This window comes from Labrus mixtus, chromosome 20 (genome assembly GCF_963584025.1).
Source record: "Labrus mixtus chromosome 20, fLabMix1.1, whole genome shotgun sequence".
NCBI classification, from domain to species: Eukaryota; Metazoa; Chordata; class Actinopteri; order Labriformes; family Labridae; genus Labrus; species Labrus mixtus.
Genome location: NC_083631.1, coordinates 12,656,694 through 12,676,016, shown reverse-complemented (window position 1 = coordinate 12,676,016; position 19,323 = coordinate 12,656,694). Strand labels below are relative to the sequence as shown.

Here is a 19,323-nt window from a genome sequence, read left to right as displayed (position 1 = left end):
AGTCGATAGCCACACTCAGGGGTTACGAACCTATTATTTCACATGCAGACGAGGTTGAGATTTACATAACATAGTTCTCATTTAAAACAGAAATAGAAGGAAATGCAGGAAAGAAAGCATATGGATGACAAAAAAAAAAGGTAATGGTATCAGGGAACTGTCCATTTAAACACTGTCAATGTTACGTTTCATTTGTGTCATTTAATTCTGTTAATATAGATGGGGGAAAAAACATACCAAAATACAACATTTGTATCCACATTTCTTGCTATTTTGTCAGCTACTGTCTCCTTCCAGCAAAAGTAAAAGGATCGTATACAAAGCTTGTATGTCACTTCCATGTGTTATTGCCTGGGGCTAGAAATAGTCTAATAGGCTACATATCCTGGAAAAATGCTAATTCTACACTTTGGCTTCATTCTGGTGAAACAAAGTGTTGATTAGTGTCAACCTTAGGGGATGCTGATTGGCAGGTTTTGTAAGCCATAGGACAGAGCCACGCTAACTGTTTCCCTTATCTCGAGTCTTTGTGCCCCGTTTAGACTTGCCTTTGTTTGATCTGTGCCATTGACTGATTTGATGTAACTGTCTGTTTTTAATGTCTCTGCTTGTTCTGGTCTTTTATTGTGAAGCACTGTGTGACGTCTGCTCTTTAAAGGTGTTACATAAATTCACTTGACTAATTATTTCTTCTTAAATACTGAGCAACTGAAGAGGGAAGGACCTTATGGAGGGATATGTTCTCATCAATCAAGTCAAATCAAACTATCTGATTACAGCTTAGCCAAAGTCAGACAAGTCAACCTTTACGCTGAGCCTCTTTCAACCTAACATCACAGTTAGAAATGGACTTGGTAAATGGTAAATGGACGTGAGCTTATATAGTGCTTTTGCGTCTTCTGACTGCTCAAAGCGCTTTTACACCGCAGGTCACACCTACCCATTCACACACTGATGCCAGAGGTTGGAGACGTAACTAATCCCATTTGTACACGCTCACGACGAAGCAGCGAGAGCAACTTGGGGTTAAGTGTCTTGCCCAAGGACACATCGGACATTCAGATGCAGGATCTGGGGATTGAACCCCCAACCTTCTGGTTGGGAGACGGCCGACTCTACCCACTGATCCACAGCCTCCCAGAAATCAGTCTAGCTGTGAATCATCAAATGTGTTCTTTGCATTTTTTTTTAAATGGCTGCCATTTGGACACAATGGATTGCTGCATTATATGAAGAATCTGTCAGTTCTGTTAAACTGTGTTATTGAGATACTGTTTGGTTGCAAAATCAAATGATTTCTGAACAGTATTGGAGGAATGTTCAGTGCAGAGGACTACAATGTACATGACTGCACCAAAGGGTCCCCCCACCCAGAGGGAAAGAAGGGGTATGCAGTGATTACATCCACCCTCTCCAGGAAGCTTTTATGTGTACAGTAAGTCTGAACCTGTGACTTAGACATTTACCTCCTTAATCGACTGAGTGAATGTGCCCAACGGTGTGTTCAAAGGTGAGGAAATGTAGTTAACTTTGCCAAATGACCAACACTAAATCAAACTTTCACCACATTTGACACTAATGCTAAAACTCAGAGCCTGCCCGCCTCGGCTTTAAGGTCCAGAAACGCTTTCTTTCCCAGGTGGAGGTAAAAAATAAAAAGTGCTTCTCTCTGAACAACTCAACTTAACTTAAATACTAATGTGTGGGGGAAAAAAGTCGGCTGATAATCTGAATGTAGTTAGTACGAGAAGCTGAGCTATATTACAGTAACACTTGTTTCTCATAAAGGTGCATACTGTTTTCAGTTTTCAAGGCCAGTCATCATGCTTATTATCTGTATTCTTTATTCCTGAACATACTGTAATAAAGAAAACAAAAGGTTTCCAGAGAGTTGCAGCGTTTAAACGTCTCATAGTCTCCGTCTTACAGCTATGTTTTACAAGACTAATGCTTCTGTTTGGCTTTTTGATCGATACTGTACGCTTGTGTTGCTTATCCAGTTGTAATTATTAATGTAAGGTTGAGATTTATGAAGGCATCTCTAATGAAATGAAACCATAAAGCCGTCATGATTGTTTTCAGGGTGTGAATAAAATGCCATCGGCGCCGTAAACATGGTTAGAGGACGTGCTCTGTTGATATAATGCCTCATTGACTCTTAATGTGAAGGCAATTTGGAGGGGAAAAAAATGGTAAATCGTTCTTGAATATAATTCTCTGTAATTGTGGAACTAATGGCCTTACTTTGGAGAACAGGAGACAAGAATCGGAGCAAATGCATGGCCGCTGAGATTACTTCTGCCTGCCTGGGATAGATTCTCAGAGGGAAATTATCATAGATTGTAGCGACGCTCTTTGCAATCACACTGGCTCTGTTTTATTGTAATGAGACTTATCAAAGCACTTCCATTGTGTCATCACTTTCACGCTTTCAGAGAAAATGGGCGCATTCACTCGGTGTCAGTGTTGCTCTTTCTCTTATCTTTTGCCGTCTCAACTTCGCGCAACCCTCAGCATATTAAATATTTTAAGATATTTGCTGCTCACTCCACGAGCTGTCTGCTCTGATGACTCCTCTTCACAGGGTTCCACTGTCTGAGTCTCTAGGTTTTAGGCTTAAGGTGAAAGAGAAACATGTGCAAGCAGGGTTACTATTGGGTTTTAAAAGAGAAAGAAAAGAGAAAGACATCATGAATAATTAATTTAACATAGGGAAAAATATTTTTTTCTTGCCGTTTCATAGGTTTGACATAGTGTAGGCTACATCTCAAACAATCAGTTAAGTCAGCCATTGGAAAACAACACAATCAGAATCAGCTTTATTGGCCAGGTATGCTTACTACACACAAGGAATTTGACTGTGGTGAACTGTGCTCTCTTTGTACTAATGTATAACATTAAATATCAACAATAAACACAGAATACGCAAAGAGTAGTACAAGACTAAATAAGACAAGTCTTGGACAACCATTGATTTTAAATGGAGGTATTTAACACTCAGCAATATTCGATATTAAAAGATGAGTGATCTGTCAGTGTAGATGCATTTTATTTTGGGATTTTTGAAAAGGAGGTTCTCTCACAGACAGCAGGTACAAATGTTGTGTTAATGCAGCAAACATCTCTCAAGCAGCCTGTCTGAGGTAAATTAGAGGAAAACACTTAGTCAAAATATATCCCAGATTTTAACTGCATGTTTTCTTGCGGAAGTGCAGCAATTTACATCTAAATGACTTCACACCTACCCACCCAACCTTAGAGAAGAGGTAAAACTAAAAGACATAACAAGGCTCATCAGCCCTGTCAGCCTGTAAAGTAGGCTTTGCTTAATGGCTTGTGATTGGCTGAGAAAGCTGTGCAAAGGCAACAGAGGGATCAATCTGAAATGCATGACAAGTTTCAGTGAACATAAGAGGATTATTAATGTCTGCTGACATAGCCGGGACTTACAGTGAGCTCCGCTGGAATTGTCAGCCTTTGTGTCTTACAGCATCAAAGTTGTTTGACTACTGAATCATTCAAATCGGTCTATCAACAATATATGAAGTCTTAAGTTCGGTTACATGACCTTGCTTAAGCTGAAAGTGGAAAAGAAACATGATGGATAGGAAGGAAGTTATCAAAGGGCTGTCTGACGCTAAGATCAAAGTGCTGTAAATAATCAATGGTGTCTTGGACTGGATTTCTCTTAGAAAGAGTTTTTCTGTTCTGTTTTGTTTTTCAGGTTATTTTGGGACTTTAAACTTTATTCAGACAGGAGAGCTGTATGGTGACAGGAAATGTGGGGGGGGGGGGGGAGTGGGGGATGCACCAAACAGTGTCAGGATCAGGAGTCAAACCTGGGGACTTTTCATGGGGCGCCTGATCTAACATCTGAACTTAACCATCGCCCCCTTTTCATTCTTAGACTCTTACAACCACAGTAGTGTGGATTCTTAGCAAACGAGTGTCGGGAAACAAATGTGCAAATGTGTTTTAAGTCTGTGCTGCTTCTGTGACACAGAGCGAGCTCACTGCTTGACTTTGAAGTGAGCGTCTTTTTCTTTCAGACGCGCTTACGCTTCCTGACTCCTATGAAGTAAAGCTCGTGCTGAAGGTTTACGAACATGTTTGTCTCTCACTCAGAAGGAATGACTCGGGGGGTGCTGCGCCTGGCTGCGAGGATCACAGCTCAGCTCACTTCAGAATTCAAGGACAACACAGGAGTCGTCTGTTTTGGGGTATCACTTGATTATCAATACTCAGCTATTACAACAAAAAGATGCTATGGTATATAAAGTTTTTTTTTTTCCAACTGCTTCTAAGACAGGAGACAGTGTGTGAGTTTAAGTTAGACTTTTTTATTTTTGTATTAACCTTTTTGTTAAAAACACATTATTAATATTGGTCCAGGACAAGAGGTAGTAGAAGTGGGGCACCGGTGACGCAGTGGTTAGTGCCTGCACCCCATGTACAGAAGCTATAATCCTCTGGTTTGGAATCCGGCCTGTTGCTACTGTCTGCATTTTGTTACCCACTTTCTCTCCCTGATTTGAATCTATTCACTGTCTCATCTCTCCAATAAAGGCACAGAAATGTGGGTCTCTAAAGCACGACCATCCCACAAACCACGTTCCATTACATGTTAACAAGTGTCATCTTCACTTTTGTAGATTTCTCTGTCAAGGGGAAGCGTTTTTGTCTTTTAACCGCTTTCTCTTTTTGTTTCCTTCTCTATCAAACAGTAAAGAACTGTACTTCTCTCAGTGGGTTGATATTATTGCAGGTAGTCCTCCAGAGTCAGTGGTTAGTTTCGCATCCCTAGCAATGCCCCTCATAGTAATAGTTAGTGCTTCTGAACAACTATGTGCTAGTGGGGGATAGCAGACTGTTAAGTAAGCAAATTAGAATCAAGTATTTAACACAGGCCATGTAATAAAATGCTTTAACGAGAATACAAAGACTCTGCTAAAAAGGGCTGTTAAAAAAAACTGGAGCCAAGCACAGGGATAAAAAATGTTTCCTCTTTTTTTTTCAAGCTAGGAACACATTAGAGCAAATAAAGGGGGGGCCATTCGGGTGAGCAGGTTTGATTCATGGGGCCGAGCAAAACACAGTGTGTGTGTGCTAGCTGCTTGTTAAATGTTCTGAAAATGGATAGTGGCCTTTCAAAAAGCCGCCCCAGAACTCACAGCACTGTCATGCATTCTTGCACTGAGGAGAGTTTGAGCCTCTTTGCCAAAGACTCCCAAGACAAAACGACGTGTCAGAACTGTGGCCCCACGTGGTTCATCATGGAAAGGTCACACATACTGCTGCGCGGAGGAGGGCCTGAAGAGCATTAAGACGACAGGAGCTGCAATTTAACATACACACTCTGCTTGGTGCAGATTATTATAAAAAAAAAGTCTAAAAGCGTGAGGAAACCATATTTCACACTGTAACTTACTTTCTTATCCTGCTTTTCAAACAGGCTGCGGTTGTAATTTCCCCATTCGTTGACCTTGAGTCAGCCTGCCAACTTTGTCACACGTTACACACCAGGTTCAAACTCTGCATGATGAGGTGTTACAAACTGAAACGCTGACATTCTCTTACAACAGCTCACAGTACACACGAAATGTGGAAAAAAAAGAGGGCAACAATAGAAGAGACAAGATGCCACATGAAGGAATCTGTTCAAGCAAAAGAATCACATCTACATTTATCTACAGTCTCTTATCATTTTGATACAAGAACAGTTTTTTTTCATTATTGGGAAAAGTCTTATGATCCAGAGTTGTTTTTTTTTCCATCCACAGACCTCATTATGTACGGTCTCATTAAGAACTATTTCCTGCCAAAGCACGTCGAGCAACTATTTTCTTCCTCGTGGTAGGATGCTCAAATCTATGTTAATGATGACACTGACGGCTGACATTTCTGAATGTTTCCAAACTGCACAACAACACGGTTTGAAAGGCGAGACTGAAGTGAGTAAAATGGGAAACTAAACAGAATAATTGAGCTAACAAACTTAGATATTGGAGTAACCAAACTTTTATAATTGGTTAAAAATGATAAGCAAGTCGATCTGTATGTAGCTGGTATGAAAACCTGCATTGCTATGCGATACAAAGCACATGATGGAAGATAAATTATTGCATATTCACCTTCAAATATTCTTATTACCAGAGGTGTCATTCTGCAGATAAAGATTAAAAACTGCCTTTTTTTTCCATCAGTGGCATTGCATATATGAATGAACAGCACTGTGTTTGTGAGATGCCATCCTTGTGGTACTTTGTGATATTGAAAATAGATGCGCACATGATAATGCACTGTAGGGGTTATGAAATGTCACTGAGTCAGCAATGTTTGAAATCAGGAGCCTTCAGCAGAACTGTCTCCATCTTCAAAGGGAATCAGCGCGGCACTGTAGGTTTTGATCATTTCAGACAATTGATCTATGGTCTTCAAAGAATATTTATGCTTCAGGCATCCCTCAGAAACATTTCAAACAAGCTGCCACGAAGTGTGTGATTGTAATATCAATGCCTGGAAAAATGCAAATCACCCGCCTCTCGATGGTACAGTAAAGTACCGGCTTTTCTGCAAACACTAAACAGTTTCCTGAAAAGAAGAAGTAAGTCCCAGACAGTCTGTGGATTCAATCAGTCAGATGGTAGCTATAAGGACTATAAGACAATGACTGGACAGCCTTATGTGTCTGTAAAAGCATCATCATGCATAAAGTTAAGTTTTACAAACCTCTCACCAACACGCAGGCAGCTCGGCAGGAAACACAGAAGTTCTTCACTAAAGAGCACTTCGCAGCTCTCCACAAAAACAATTACACCAGCCTGTGTTTGTATGTTAACGACAGGAAGACAGAGTTAATTCTGTAAATCACTGTCACACTCTTCGGTGTGAAAGTCGGTGTGTGACACGGAAAGTTATAGTGTGTTGTGTGTTGTGTGAGAGACTAAAATTAAGGCTTAAAAAAGCAGAAGTGAACAAACATTTTCAAGTATAACTTTGACTCTGCCTTTAAATGCATGTAGTTGCATGCAGTTTGAGTCAGAAAGATGCAAAAACAAAAATCCTTGAACATTTTAGTAATAAACCCTGTTCAGACAACAGGTAGTGATTATTTTCTTTTTTTTATTGTCTGTATTAGAGCAGTTCTAATCTATTCATTGTATGAGACTACAAATCATGATTGTATCATAAATCATGATCATTTCAACATGATTACATCAGTTAAACATGACTAAATAATATGATCGGGTATGTGGTATAGTGTTCACTTCTTATTAGAACAGTACGCTCGGATGAATATGCTTTTTTGGGGGGAGAGGGGATTTTCTAACTGTCAGCAACTGGCTGCTACAAATTGTGGTTGCATGAGAAATCTCCACTACACAGAGATGCTGTTCGAACACTGTCAGTTACTTGATGTCAGTTGGTACAGTAGTTTGTATAATGGGTTTGATATTTTCAGACAGGTTGAAGCTTGTGTGTACATCTCAGGTCATGACTTCACACACATGCGTGAATCCCAATGAAAATCAGCAGACAGCAAGAGATGTTCTGCAGATTTTGTTCCGATCCATTGCCTTTCTAGGAAGGAAAAGATTCTCTTCTCATAGGCAGTGGCGGTTCTAGACCACTTTTACTGAGGGGGCCAGGCTGGGGCCATTTGTTTTTGTCCGAGGGGCACATCCCCCCCCCCCCCGGACAGAAATAGACAAAGATGATCGTGCTTTAAAGAAATGTCTAATAGTTGATAGATTGAAGGGGGTGGCCATTCTATTCATTTATGTTTGGTTGAGACACAATTGTTTCACCTTTCGCTTTTGCATCAGTGCAATATCATCAACATTAATGTATTGTTTTATTAACATGCGTCTCATTTTTGAGAAGGAGTCAAAAGGGGACCGAGCTCAGTGTTACAGGAGCACTGGCCCCTGTTGGCCCCTGCCTAAAACCGCACAAAGACAACTGGATCAGCAACACCATTAACAATTAGATCATTTCCGAATGTTTGCATTCAGTCCGAAGGTCAGTGGTATCACATGCAGCAGGGTTGGATTGTTTTTTTACAGACTGACAGCTGATGGCACAACATTTAACAGCACCTACATTGTTTTTTCTGCTGGCTTCAGTATGTTTATAATGACCTAGAGACACATTGTGACTTTTGGGGATTTTATAACTACCCAGAAACCACTGCAGATATACTTTCCATTTGTTTGAAAGATATTCTAGTGAGGATGAACACTTGTGTCTCTCAACTTCAAGGACATTGCTTTAATGTGGACATTTGTGCGGCGTTCATGCTCAAATGCAAGAACAAAATTCACACTTGTTTTATGAACATTGTTACAGTCTTTCCCTGGATTTACTTCTACAAGAAGGAGCTCGTGAGGTAAGCTTAATAGCAGGAGGACTAAACTTTGTGCAAAGTGTTGCTGTGCTTATCAAAGAGTCATTAAAACGCAAACAGCTGTTTGAATCGCTGTTTGGCTGTAAAGATGTTATGTCAACATTTTGGGTCTGTTCCTATCGAAGCGATTAGTGATCAGAATTCAAATCATAAAGCTAATTTGAAAATTCAAATGCATTAACAGAAATGCTTTTTAATTTTCAGAATATGAGTGTATTATTTGACTCAAAAATAAAATGATGATTCATTTATCTAATTTGAATTTTAGTTTTCAACTTCAAAAATGCACATTCTTTGACTAAATTAAAATGAAGAAAATGACATTTGCTTTATCATTTTCAAAAAATGCCCCGCTAAATTTGTATCATAATTCAAATGAAAAAGCTCATTTTAAAATGAAAATACAGTAACAGAAACACGTTTTAATTTTCAGAATATAGGTGCATTATTTGACCTATATTTAAAATGAATATTCAGTCATCCAGTTTGCATTATACTTTTACTTTCTATGTATGCATATTGTATGACATAATTCAAATGAAAATGAAAAGGTCTTTGGCTTTTCATTTTCAAACTTGCCGTGCTAAAAAGTGATCATAATTCAAACCAACTCGAAAATGAAATGGCAAAGTGGACGGCGCAGGAAAGTGATGTCAGACTCCAGCTCCCAGGCAGGTGAACGTAATATTTACAGTCTATGAGGTGAGTGGGCAGAACGCGCAGTACGATGTGTGCAGGGTGAATCTTTAATGCTGGTACAAGCTCCAAACTAGTTGTTGCCCTGATTTTGATTCAATTTTAGCCTTGTAGTTGATTATTCTTTTAATAACTACAAAACAATCTCTGAAAGGGAGAGAGAGCTCATACAGTCGGTCGAGAGGGAGAGTGTACAGAGGATGAGAGACACTTTGTGCACAGAGCTGGAGAGATTATTTGAAACAGAAAATTCAATCGATAATCTTTTTTAATGTAACTAAGTTAAGCAGAGAAGAGAGTGATCTATAGTCTATCAATAAACCGGTCTTAGGACACGTCTGTGTGAATTTCACGGCGTGCAGATGCTGAGTGACTCTCACAGTCAGAGATAGTGGGCATGGTGTCATGTGTGAGACTTGGCAGCTCGGGTTATAAAGCTGCTGCGTCATGCTCGCTGAAAGTTAAGTGTGCGCTGAAAAAAACACTCCGATCGCCACCTGTATCACAGTGTGAACTAAAGTCTGCCCTATTGTGTTAAAGATTCACCCCGCCACCCATCGTACTGCGCGTTCTGCCCGCTCGCCTCATAGACTGTAAATATTACGTTCACCTGCCTGAAAGCTGGAGTCTGACGTCACTTTCCTGCGCCGTCCACTTTGCCATTTCATTTTCGAGTTGGTTTGAATTATGATCACTTTTTAGCACGGCAAATTTGAAAACAAAAAGCCAAAGACCTTTTCGTTTTCTTCATTTTAATTTAGTCAAAGAATGTGCATTTTTGAAGTTGAAAACTAAAATTCAAATTAGATAAATTAATCATCATTTTATTTTTGAGTCAAATAATACACTCATATTCTGAAAATTAAAAAGCATTTCTGTTAATGCATTTGAATTTTCAAATTAGCTTTATCATTTGAATTCTGATCACTAATCGCTTCCGTATGTTCCTAGTAAGATGGTGTGTTTTCAACAAAAGTGATTCAGTAATGTTGCTCATTGTATCCTGTCTTATTGGCCACACTGCAAAGTTTAAAGGAGGACGTAAATGTAAGAGGAGATTCAAGGGCCAAAGAAGCTGGACTTCTGAAGCAGGCACTTACTGTGAAGGCAAAACTCTTTTCAGCCGCCGCTGCTGAGGAGCTATTTGGTCCCTGTGAGGCAGTGGCAAAATGCCTGCAGAGTAAAAAGGCAATTGGACTTGGCACAATGACTACAGGCACAGTGAGATGATAGCGTGGTGAACGATGTGATCATGCAGGTGAAGAAAGAGTGTCACACTGTCAGAGGTCAGACGGCGAGCAGAGGTTTATGAAGCTGTGGATTTAATTCACTCTGGGCTCAGCAGAAGATTTGATCAGGAGGGAACAGCAGTAGCGTCATTCAGGGAGCAGACTGTCCTGATTGGGTAAACGGAAAGCCATGCGCAAAACTTGACGCACATTCTCTCTTCCTCCCTGTAAAGTTTGACCTCGGCTTCAGCTCCAGATGTTGGGAGATGTCTTTGAGGAAACTGCTCCTTGCAAAACTTTACAAGAGGTTGCATCATGTGCTTCAAAACTGCATCCGCAAACCAGGGCTCTCTTTTTTGGAAAAGTACAGAAAGTAATAAAACTGTGCATGTGCCTTCCCATATCTGTTAGATCTTTGGAGAGAAGCTCCTCTACTCTCAGACGCCTTAAAATTTAGTTGAGAAGCAACATGGAAGACTCATGTATGTGCACAGGGAAATCATTGAACAATTGGATTTACAGGACATGATGAAAAGCAAGCGTGCAAGAACCCCTATGGAGTATCAAAAGATTGCATATTTTATCATTTCAGTTTAGACTGCAACTTATTTCAAACCTATAATAACCCTTGTGCACTGTTGTTGGTACATGTGATGATGAAGTGTGGACTTGTGGCCTTGACTTGGGTCAGTGAGTGATTTATAGAATGTGTTCAGAGAGAGTTTCAGACTTCACTCAGTTCAGAGAAGAAGTCCAGTTCCTCCGCAGAGGTCACTGGGATCAGACTGGCTGAACTCCACGGAGCCAGTAGAGTCTGCATTCTTTGATTTAACCTTTGAAGATTGGGTTTGGTATTGTTTGGAGGCTGAAGGAAACCGGGCAGAACCTTGAATCGCCTCATCTCCCAAAAAAAGGAGGTTGACCATCGCTCATGCATGTTCAGAGAAACAGGACAGGATGGAGCAGCTGCAAATCCTCCCGGCAGTCTGTGCACCGAAAACCCTCCCTCCAGTTGGTATGAATGATAATGTCTCAATTTGAATGAGCACTTGGATACACAGACACTGCTGTATCATTTACAAATAGCTCCATAGGTAATGAACGGTTTCTTACATTTTGAGAGCTCAGGAGCAGGATTTATCTGAAGCGTTTGTACCTTATGAACACAACAAGAACAAGGCTGATCTTGTGGTTTTAAATCAATATCTGGTAAATGCAGCTCTGGTGAAAAATCGACACTTATCTGTTTGTAATTGAATATTTATGTGTCACACACACACATTTGGCCCGCAGGAACAATCAGACAGCTCGGCTGTGAGAATCAGATTGCAGCTCTCTGACTGCTCACCAGCCACACACAAGCTGCTCATTTGCAACGCCTTCACACTTCTGATTGCACAAGTGGTGTGACTTGCATGTCACTTGCATCGAGCATCATGAATATTCTGTTAGTTTTTTTTTTTTTTTCTTAACCTGTGTATCTCACTCAAAATCCCTGGTTTCCTGTACTGCTGAGAGGAGGGGGAGATGCAGAGGAAACCCAGAGGCTGCAAGGACAAAAAGTGATCGGGATACTGACCGACTATTTGTGCTACTCCTGCCTCAATGCTGTTCTCAATATCTGGAATGGTGGAAAGATTAAAAGCTTCTGTATCCATGAGATGAATCCATATTATTTGTTCTTTCTTTTTGCAACGGAAATGTTCTCAGCTCTTCTCAAAAAAATGTTTAGACACCAATCACACAAAAGTATTAATGTGGACTCCACAAAGTGTTTCACTGATATGATTCCAAACTTCTGCGTTATTTTCTGTACAAAGAAGTTCAATCTAAGCTTGTTATTCCAGGAGTCATGACCAAAAAAAATCTTCTTGCGCTAATAAAAGAGATCAATGTTTCATAATTGCAACCATTATGTTTTAAACTACATCCTTGTTTGAATTGGCGTCCTACGGAGGCTAATGGTCCTGATTGAGCTTTATCGCCCAGCAAACGAGCGACGCTGAAGCATTTCTAGCTTCACAGTCGCATTTTATTCAAGTGAGATTTGAAATCCCCACAATTAACCTCCCACTCAGTCGGTCTTTGTGCAAATTAGCACACAGCAAATGGCCCTTGGAACAGTTGTGTCTTCATTAAGTGGCTTATTTTTCACTTACGATATATAAGCTAAAGTCCAACATTAAAGATACAATCTTCAGAGGAAGCAATTCAAGCAACATGATTCATTATTAAAACGTTTATAAACCATCAAATGAGCTCAACTTTGACAAACTGCTCTTCTGTATGTCAAAAGTTTGAAACAATGATGGAACTTCTGTTTAATTCAGCAATCATCATGTACAGACAATAGTTTGAAACTTATGAAGGTTTATAACACAGAGTATTGGAGTTTTAAATTACGGAGGCCTGAAGCAGACATGAATCTATAGTCTACATTTTATTTACTCAGTTTTCCTGTGACAACACGTAATTTCCTGTTGTTTTCTAGATTTCTCAGCTCATTTATCTCCTACCTCCAACAAACAATGTAGGCTTAACTACTAACCCCATAAGTTTTGGCAATGGCGGCATGGCAGGTCGCGATCTGATCGATCACAGTCACCAACTGGGGGCAGCTGTGGCTCAGCTGGTAGAGTCGGTCGTCTCTCAACCGGAAGGTCGTGTGTGCGATCCCCAGCTCCTGCAGCCACATGTCCGATGAGTCCTTGGGCAAGACGCTTAACCCCAAGTTGCTCCCACTGCTTTGGTGGCGACCTATTAATGTGTGTGAAAGGGATAAGTTAATACTGATGTACACTTTACATAGCAGCCTCTGTCATCAGTGTGTGAATGGGTAGGTGTGACCTGTGGTGTAAAAGTCCACTAAGGGCTTAGTGAACCGGCCTACAGAGTATTTATGTATTTTGTCTTAAAATAAAGCTCATAAGTGTAATTTGTTACAGACATGGTGGCTGGATAAGATAAAACAATGCAATGAATAACAGGCATATAGATTTGATTAAGGAATCACAATTTTCTCCTGGTTGCAAAATGACTAAAATAGAATCAGACAATGAAGCATCATTGAGACCAATGAAAGTGAAGTTGTTTGATTGCTGCCTGAGGCTGTACATGCAGGAGGCAGAGGTAGTGCAAACATCATTATTGCAATTCTGATTGTGAAGGTGATGTTCTGCTGCCATCCACTTACTGTCGTTTTTTTAACAACTTAACCTGCACTGCCGCCCTGACACGTCTTCTTTTTATTTTATTTGGCAGTAAAATAAGCAGCAGGAGACATTTATTCAGAGCTATCATTATGTCATAAAAGCTTGGTCCAATGCACTCCAGTGTGGCGGTACAGAACGGCAGCAGCCTGGGAAATAACGTGTCCAAGTGACACGTTGTTTGTTGGCAGGTCGTGGAGCGAAGGCGGGCGGGCCACTGCCCTCAGAAACAATCAAGTGGAACTTCACCTCAGCCCTGTCAGACTAGCAACTGGAAACAAACAGATAAGGTAGACTTACTGTAGGGTGCTTTCCCATTCATTTTTAATTAAAAATGTATTTATTTGAACAATTAAGTAAACCTACAAGATATGCTTGTTTGATGTTCCTCACAGTTTGCAAAAGGGTTGTACTTCTGACTAATTGTTGACTCAACTGGAGAGCTGATAGAATCATGATCATTACCTTTAATGATTGTGATTTTTCACAAAGCTTCAAAGTGAGGTTTGCTCAACACATCAGCCAGCTGTTGTGGTAAAAACAAATATATGCAAGACTTCGATAAAAAAAGGCACTGATCATGAGAATCTTTAAATAGACAGCTCACATGCAGCAGGTTTAGATAAATGGTAAGAAGATATGGCCCATGTGTAGAGAGTATCGACTAGAGGACATTTGACCATTTGCTTCATGTCATCCTCACTTTCTCTCCTCCCAATAGTTCCTCTCTTTCTTCTGCTGTCCTGTCAATAAAATGGGAAATAGCCAGAAAATAATCGATAAGAAAAAAGGAAAACCCAGGTCATTGCTGCAGCCCGGCAAACAGCATGGACACATTTCAAACTGAAGTACATACAGCCTTTAAAGTTGTATTTAACGGTGATTTGCCTCCTTCGTGGAAGATAGAAAGGTGAAATACAGCTTCTATAGCTTCAACCGAATCCGTGCTTTCCTTCTTCATCATTAATTATGATGACCACTTACAGTGATTTGGAGTGTATCCATCCTGATGTTGACTTCATAAACCAGTCAGCCAATCAGAGAACAAGTTTCCATATTCTGAAAAAAATCGCAAAGCGACAGGAAGGAAGCTGCTCCTCTGTGAAATGATAAATGTACTCCCTGAAAAGCTGTTTGGAGAAAGGAGTGTAGATCAGTAACAATAAAAACTGTTACTGTAGAAGGGCTTGGATTGCCTTCTATGTGATCTTTGCGAGTTTTCAGGCTAGTGTGTTAGCAATGTTTGGACAAATAAAAGCAGACATGTTGACTCCCAGTACATGGTAAGTGAAATAAAAAAGGGTCTCAGTCCTTTAGAGTTTCAGAAAGCAAAGATTGTCTTTGTCTTAAATAACACGGGAAATCGTGCTTTCTTATATTTGTTGAGGTTTTTTTTTTTTTTTTTTTGCTCTTGTGGTTTAGTAATCTGTCAGGAGAGTAAGTGCATAACAGTGTAGGTATCTGACACGCTCACCTGTCCTCTACATATCATCAGAGTGTGAGGATCAGTTCAATCGTAGATGCTGAGAGAGGAATATTCTCCACGACTTAAAAGATGGTGGCAGATCAGGAGGAAGGGAGGGAGAGAGAGAGAGAGAGAGCGAGGTGAAAAGTTAATACATCCCACGTGACGTATCTTGCATATCAGCCGAGCGAAAAAACAGCGAGTCCATCAATGCAAATATGCACCGTTACAGCATGTGTCTACTTGATATTTTAAACATGTCGCAGGGATTTTCAGCTTGAACCTGAGACAGGGGGGAAGAAGTCTGAGAATAAGCAGCTGCTGTCTTGTTCGAGGATCAGTCTAATTATCTTTGTAATATTAAAAAACACGTTCATTATTCCGAGTATTGCCGCGCAGAAGGACCGTCCTCAAACAGACTGAGCAACTGTTTCCCATTTCAAACAAGAGAAAACACTGCAGTCTTTCTTATGTATGAAAACGGTTCTGAAAAGGGATTTCAGTGTATTTACCGCCAGCTCCTCATTAGCATTCCTTTGCACCCTCTTAGCTGTGGGTCATTAAAAATACCTGACGGGAAATCCTACAGCACACGGTGTTCTTTCACACATTTAAATAAATAAATTGCCGCAATTAAACATAAATACCCATTCGACTTCAGTCCCCGAGCTCGCAGCCATATTTCATTCCACATTTCATCTATTAAGGCGCCTGTGTGTGAACAGAAAATAGATACTGTATTACCATGGGCGGCCATTACTGCTCTAAACTGCAGACTCTGACCTCTGTTTGCTTTGTCTCTTCTCAATACCAGGCTTTCCATTTCAAATGTATCCAGCTGTCAGATTTGATATTTACCGGTTAAATAAAGGCTAAAATAAATAAATGACAAGAAGGGAAAGTCTGATCGATAGAAAAAAAATGACTCAAACATCTGCTTTTCGATTCCAGAATATATAAATGATAAGACAGCACTTTATTAATCCCGTAGAAATTTCAATCGCTAAACATACCACTCCGATGGGCCCTGACTTAACACGCTGGTGATGTCATTTTGAAGCTAAAAATCTGCGCAGTAGACATTGGTTGGTTGTAGCAGTGGTGCCTTTTGCTAACCCAAACAAACATTTAACTTAGAGATAGAGAGTAGAGTCCAAAGCAGAGCAGATGGTTCTTTGCACACATTGAGATGGAGCTGCATTTGTCAGCAAAGCTATCAATAATGGCATTATACCTCGTTTTATATCGTATTAAATAACTCGTTAGAGCTAAACTGCGAACAATATTGTAAAAAATGCACGATATGAACTAAACTGACAGTAATTATGTTGGGGGATGTTGATTTTTATTTTTTTTATTTTATTATCTCAAGCTAGCGTTGTAGTCATGACCATATACTAACTAACTAACTAAGATCAAACATTAAGGGATCGAGACCGAGTCAAGACCAAGGCAGGGCGAGACCAAGAAAAGACCAGGACCATTAATATCACAGAAAAATCATCATCTTTTGTGCAGCGGGCGTGTCACTCACTTTGACCGTAACACTGGGGGATAAATAAAATTTTTATTATGAATGAAACAAAGTTATTCCCTCTTTAAGAAAGTGCCGCTTTCCTTCTGATCACAGTAATGACTTGGAAAAATAGTCTTGATCAGTGGTGGTCTTGACTGGTCTTGATTATAAAATCCCCACTCCGCCCAGTCTGAGACAGAGACAAGACCGATTAAAGATGCTTCTCATTCTGAGACCAGACCTTCAAAAATTGGTCTTTAGAACAAGACCGATTTCAAGTACTACAACATTATCTCAAGCAGCCGGTCAGAAGGGGGAGCTTCAAATGTTTAGTCTTCTTCTTTTTTCTTTTTTTTGGGGGGAGGGGGATTGTCATGTCATCCATATTTTATGAGATAGAAAGAAACGATGTTAGTTAGTAACAAAAGAGTCAGCTAAGGAGAAAAGTTATAGAATAACACTGTCAGTTACACAGTAAAAGTTAAGCTGCACATGATAGTTTATGTGACATAGCATATAATATTAGAACGTAACTGTACATGAAATGACGAAAAGTAATATTGTACATGGTAGTGGAAGTGAACGTATAATTGTGTTAATATGCATGATGGATGAGTAGTAAGGCACATGGCCCAAAGGTAAGTAAAAAAACATTACAGAGACTTCTATTTAAAGCTCCTGTCGCTTCGTTATTTTTGTATGATAATAATAATAGTGTGTTATGTTGTGTGTTGTGGTGAATACTATACAAAAAATATTATTGTACACCTGTTTCAAATCACAGTTTAATACAAGCAGTGTTGATTTATGACACAATAAACTACACTGTAAAAGACTAAATACAGCTTTATAATTATTGCCTATGGAGTTCAATAGCAAGGAAGAAAGCATAATATATTACGCTGACTTATTTCCACTTCTGCATGCACCCAGATTCCAAAAGTTACCCTAAATCATTCCTACAAACCTCTTCACTTTTCCTCCATGACAGCCAATTGTGTTCAATTCCCTCTTTTCTTCTTTATTAAAAGACGGGAGTGCAGGTCCGAGCTGACAGCACACCAATCTCCGAAGCACACATATAACACCCTCCCCTGGCACCTCCTGCCCCGAAATTAAGATTAATTACAGAACAGGCCAATATGCTGAAATGGGAAATTATATGCTCCCAGGAATGGGGCTCTATAGATGCTCTGTCTCAGTTAGCGGAGCAGCTTTTAGATTGCACTCACATATCCTTATGCTGAGCACAGCATGGGTGGGATTGACTGTCTGGCTGTGTTCTGGGGGGTTGATAATACCTGGCAGAAGGGTCTCAGGATATGATGGCACTGATTAAAGCCACTTTTATTGCATACCAGGTGGGCTGGTATTCCTCTTATCTTCCTAATCAGTCACTATGCACAAACAAACAATAAACATCAGCTCTCTGTGTGATGTGATGCACATCTGGAGGTCCGACAGGCCCTATAGTACGTGCATATAACTGACAGCATAGTATTGACAGAAGGTGTATTTGCTCTTGCAGGAAAGACGCATCATTTAGCTGTTATGTCAGTGGAAGATGTATTTGGATCCCTTTTTTTCTGTAATAATGTATTTTTCACCTCTTTGGTAAAGCGGAAACCAGCTGTAAAGACAACACTGGAATATATGCTTTCCAAATCAGTTTTTTTATTTACACCTCAGAGTAACCTATTTATTTTGGACTCATGTTCCTGGCAACCTTGAAAAACTAGGACCAATATTCACTCCCTGTAGCTGGCTGGTAAGCAAAGGTAAGGGTAAAGGTAGGCACTATACTTTCTGAGAAAAAAGGTGGGAGTGCATATGGCAGCTGCCTGGATCAGTAGGACTCTAGGAAGCCAATCTCAAACAACAGAAAGTACTTCCCAAGAAAGTTCCAGAACTCAGCTCCAAGATGTTTAAGGAGACAGCTAGCTCATTCAGGGCAGCCTACATGGTCGCTAAAGAAAGGTTGCTTTGATGGTGCGACAATTTGCCCTGATGACCGATCTGATCATCCATGTGCCAAGATTGTAGAGCTTGCTGCACAGGAGATGAAAAAATAAATGAAGGCTCTAGAGGGGAACACAGATATTAAAGTCAATGAGGGGACACGCATCTGCCAGTTCAAAAGGGTTGATCTCACTGAAAATCAATCAACAATAAATAAGTCACAATTTTACCAGTAAATCATCGATAATCTCACCAGGCGTCTCCCCGATGGTGAAATGGCAACCATGTTGAAGTATCAGACATCAACGTCATGGGTATGAGGACCACAGTCGAAGCCTCCTGAAAACAGGCCATTTTGGTGTGTTTTGTCCATGTACTGTCAAGGAAGGTAAGAGAATTGCTTTTACTTTTTACTATGCTATTGCATATAGGTATTTATGGTGGTTAGTTAAGCTTAATGTGTCTATTGAATACCAATAAGCATAACAAAATCATTGACCGACTTGTGACTATCGCTTAGCTGTTGTTTCAGAACAATGGACACGCTGCATGTTGCACATGTCATGATTAAAAAATGGGCCATTGACTTCCGGTTTGGGCAAGATGGAGTAGACAGGCGTCGAGGCTCTCTCCCGCAACTGTTTCTACCTTTTAATATCCCATAAGTTATACCACTGAACCGGTGAACGATTATATTACACCTGAGTTGCAAACCGACAAGAAATGTCAAAGTATTCAATTAGACAGAGTGCAAAGGACCAGGGTGCCAAGCCTAACTCCTCCGGTGGGGCTGTCGGCTATAGCTAGCCTCTTGGAAGAACACCGCCAAGCCCTCTCAGCGG

The 19,323-nt window shown here is 40.2% G+C and overlaps 1 protein-coding gene across 1 annotated transcript in view; it reads right to left on the bottom strand.

Annotated features, from left to right (window-relative positions):
- Nucleotides 1-12,628: 12,628 nt before the first annotated feature.
- usp31 (ubiquitin specific peptidase 31) overlaps nt 12,629-19,323 on the bottom strand; it is a 45,728-nt gene continuing 39,033 nt past the window's right edge. The window contains exon 17 of the mRNA XM_061065778.1: nt 12,629-13,089. Coding sequence (XP_060921761.1) covers nt 13,054-13,089 — 36 coding nt within the window. The 3' untranslated portion in view covers nt 12,629-13,053. The remainder of the gene's footprint in view (nt 13,090-19,323) is intronic.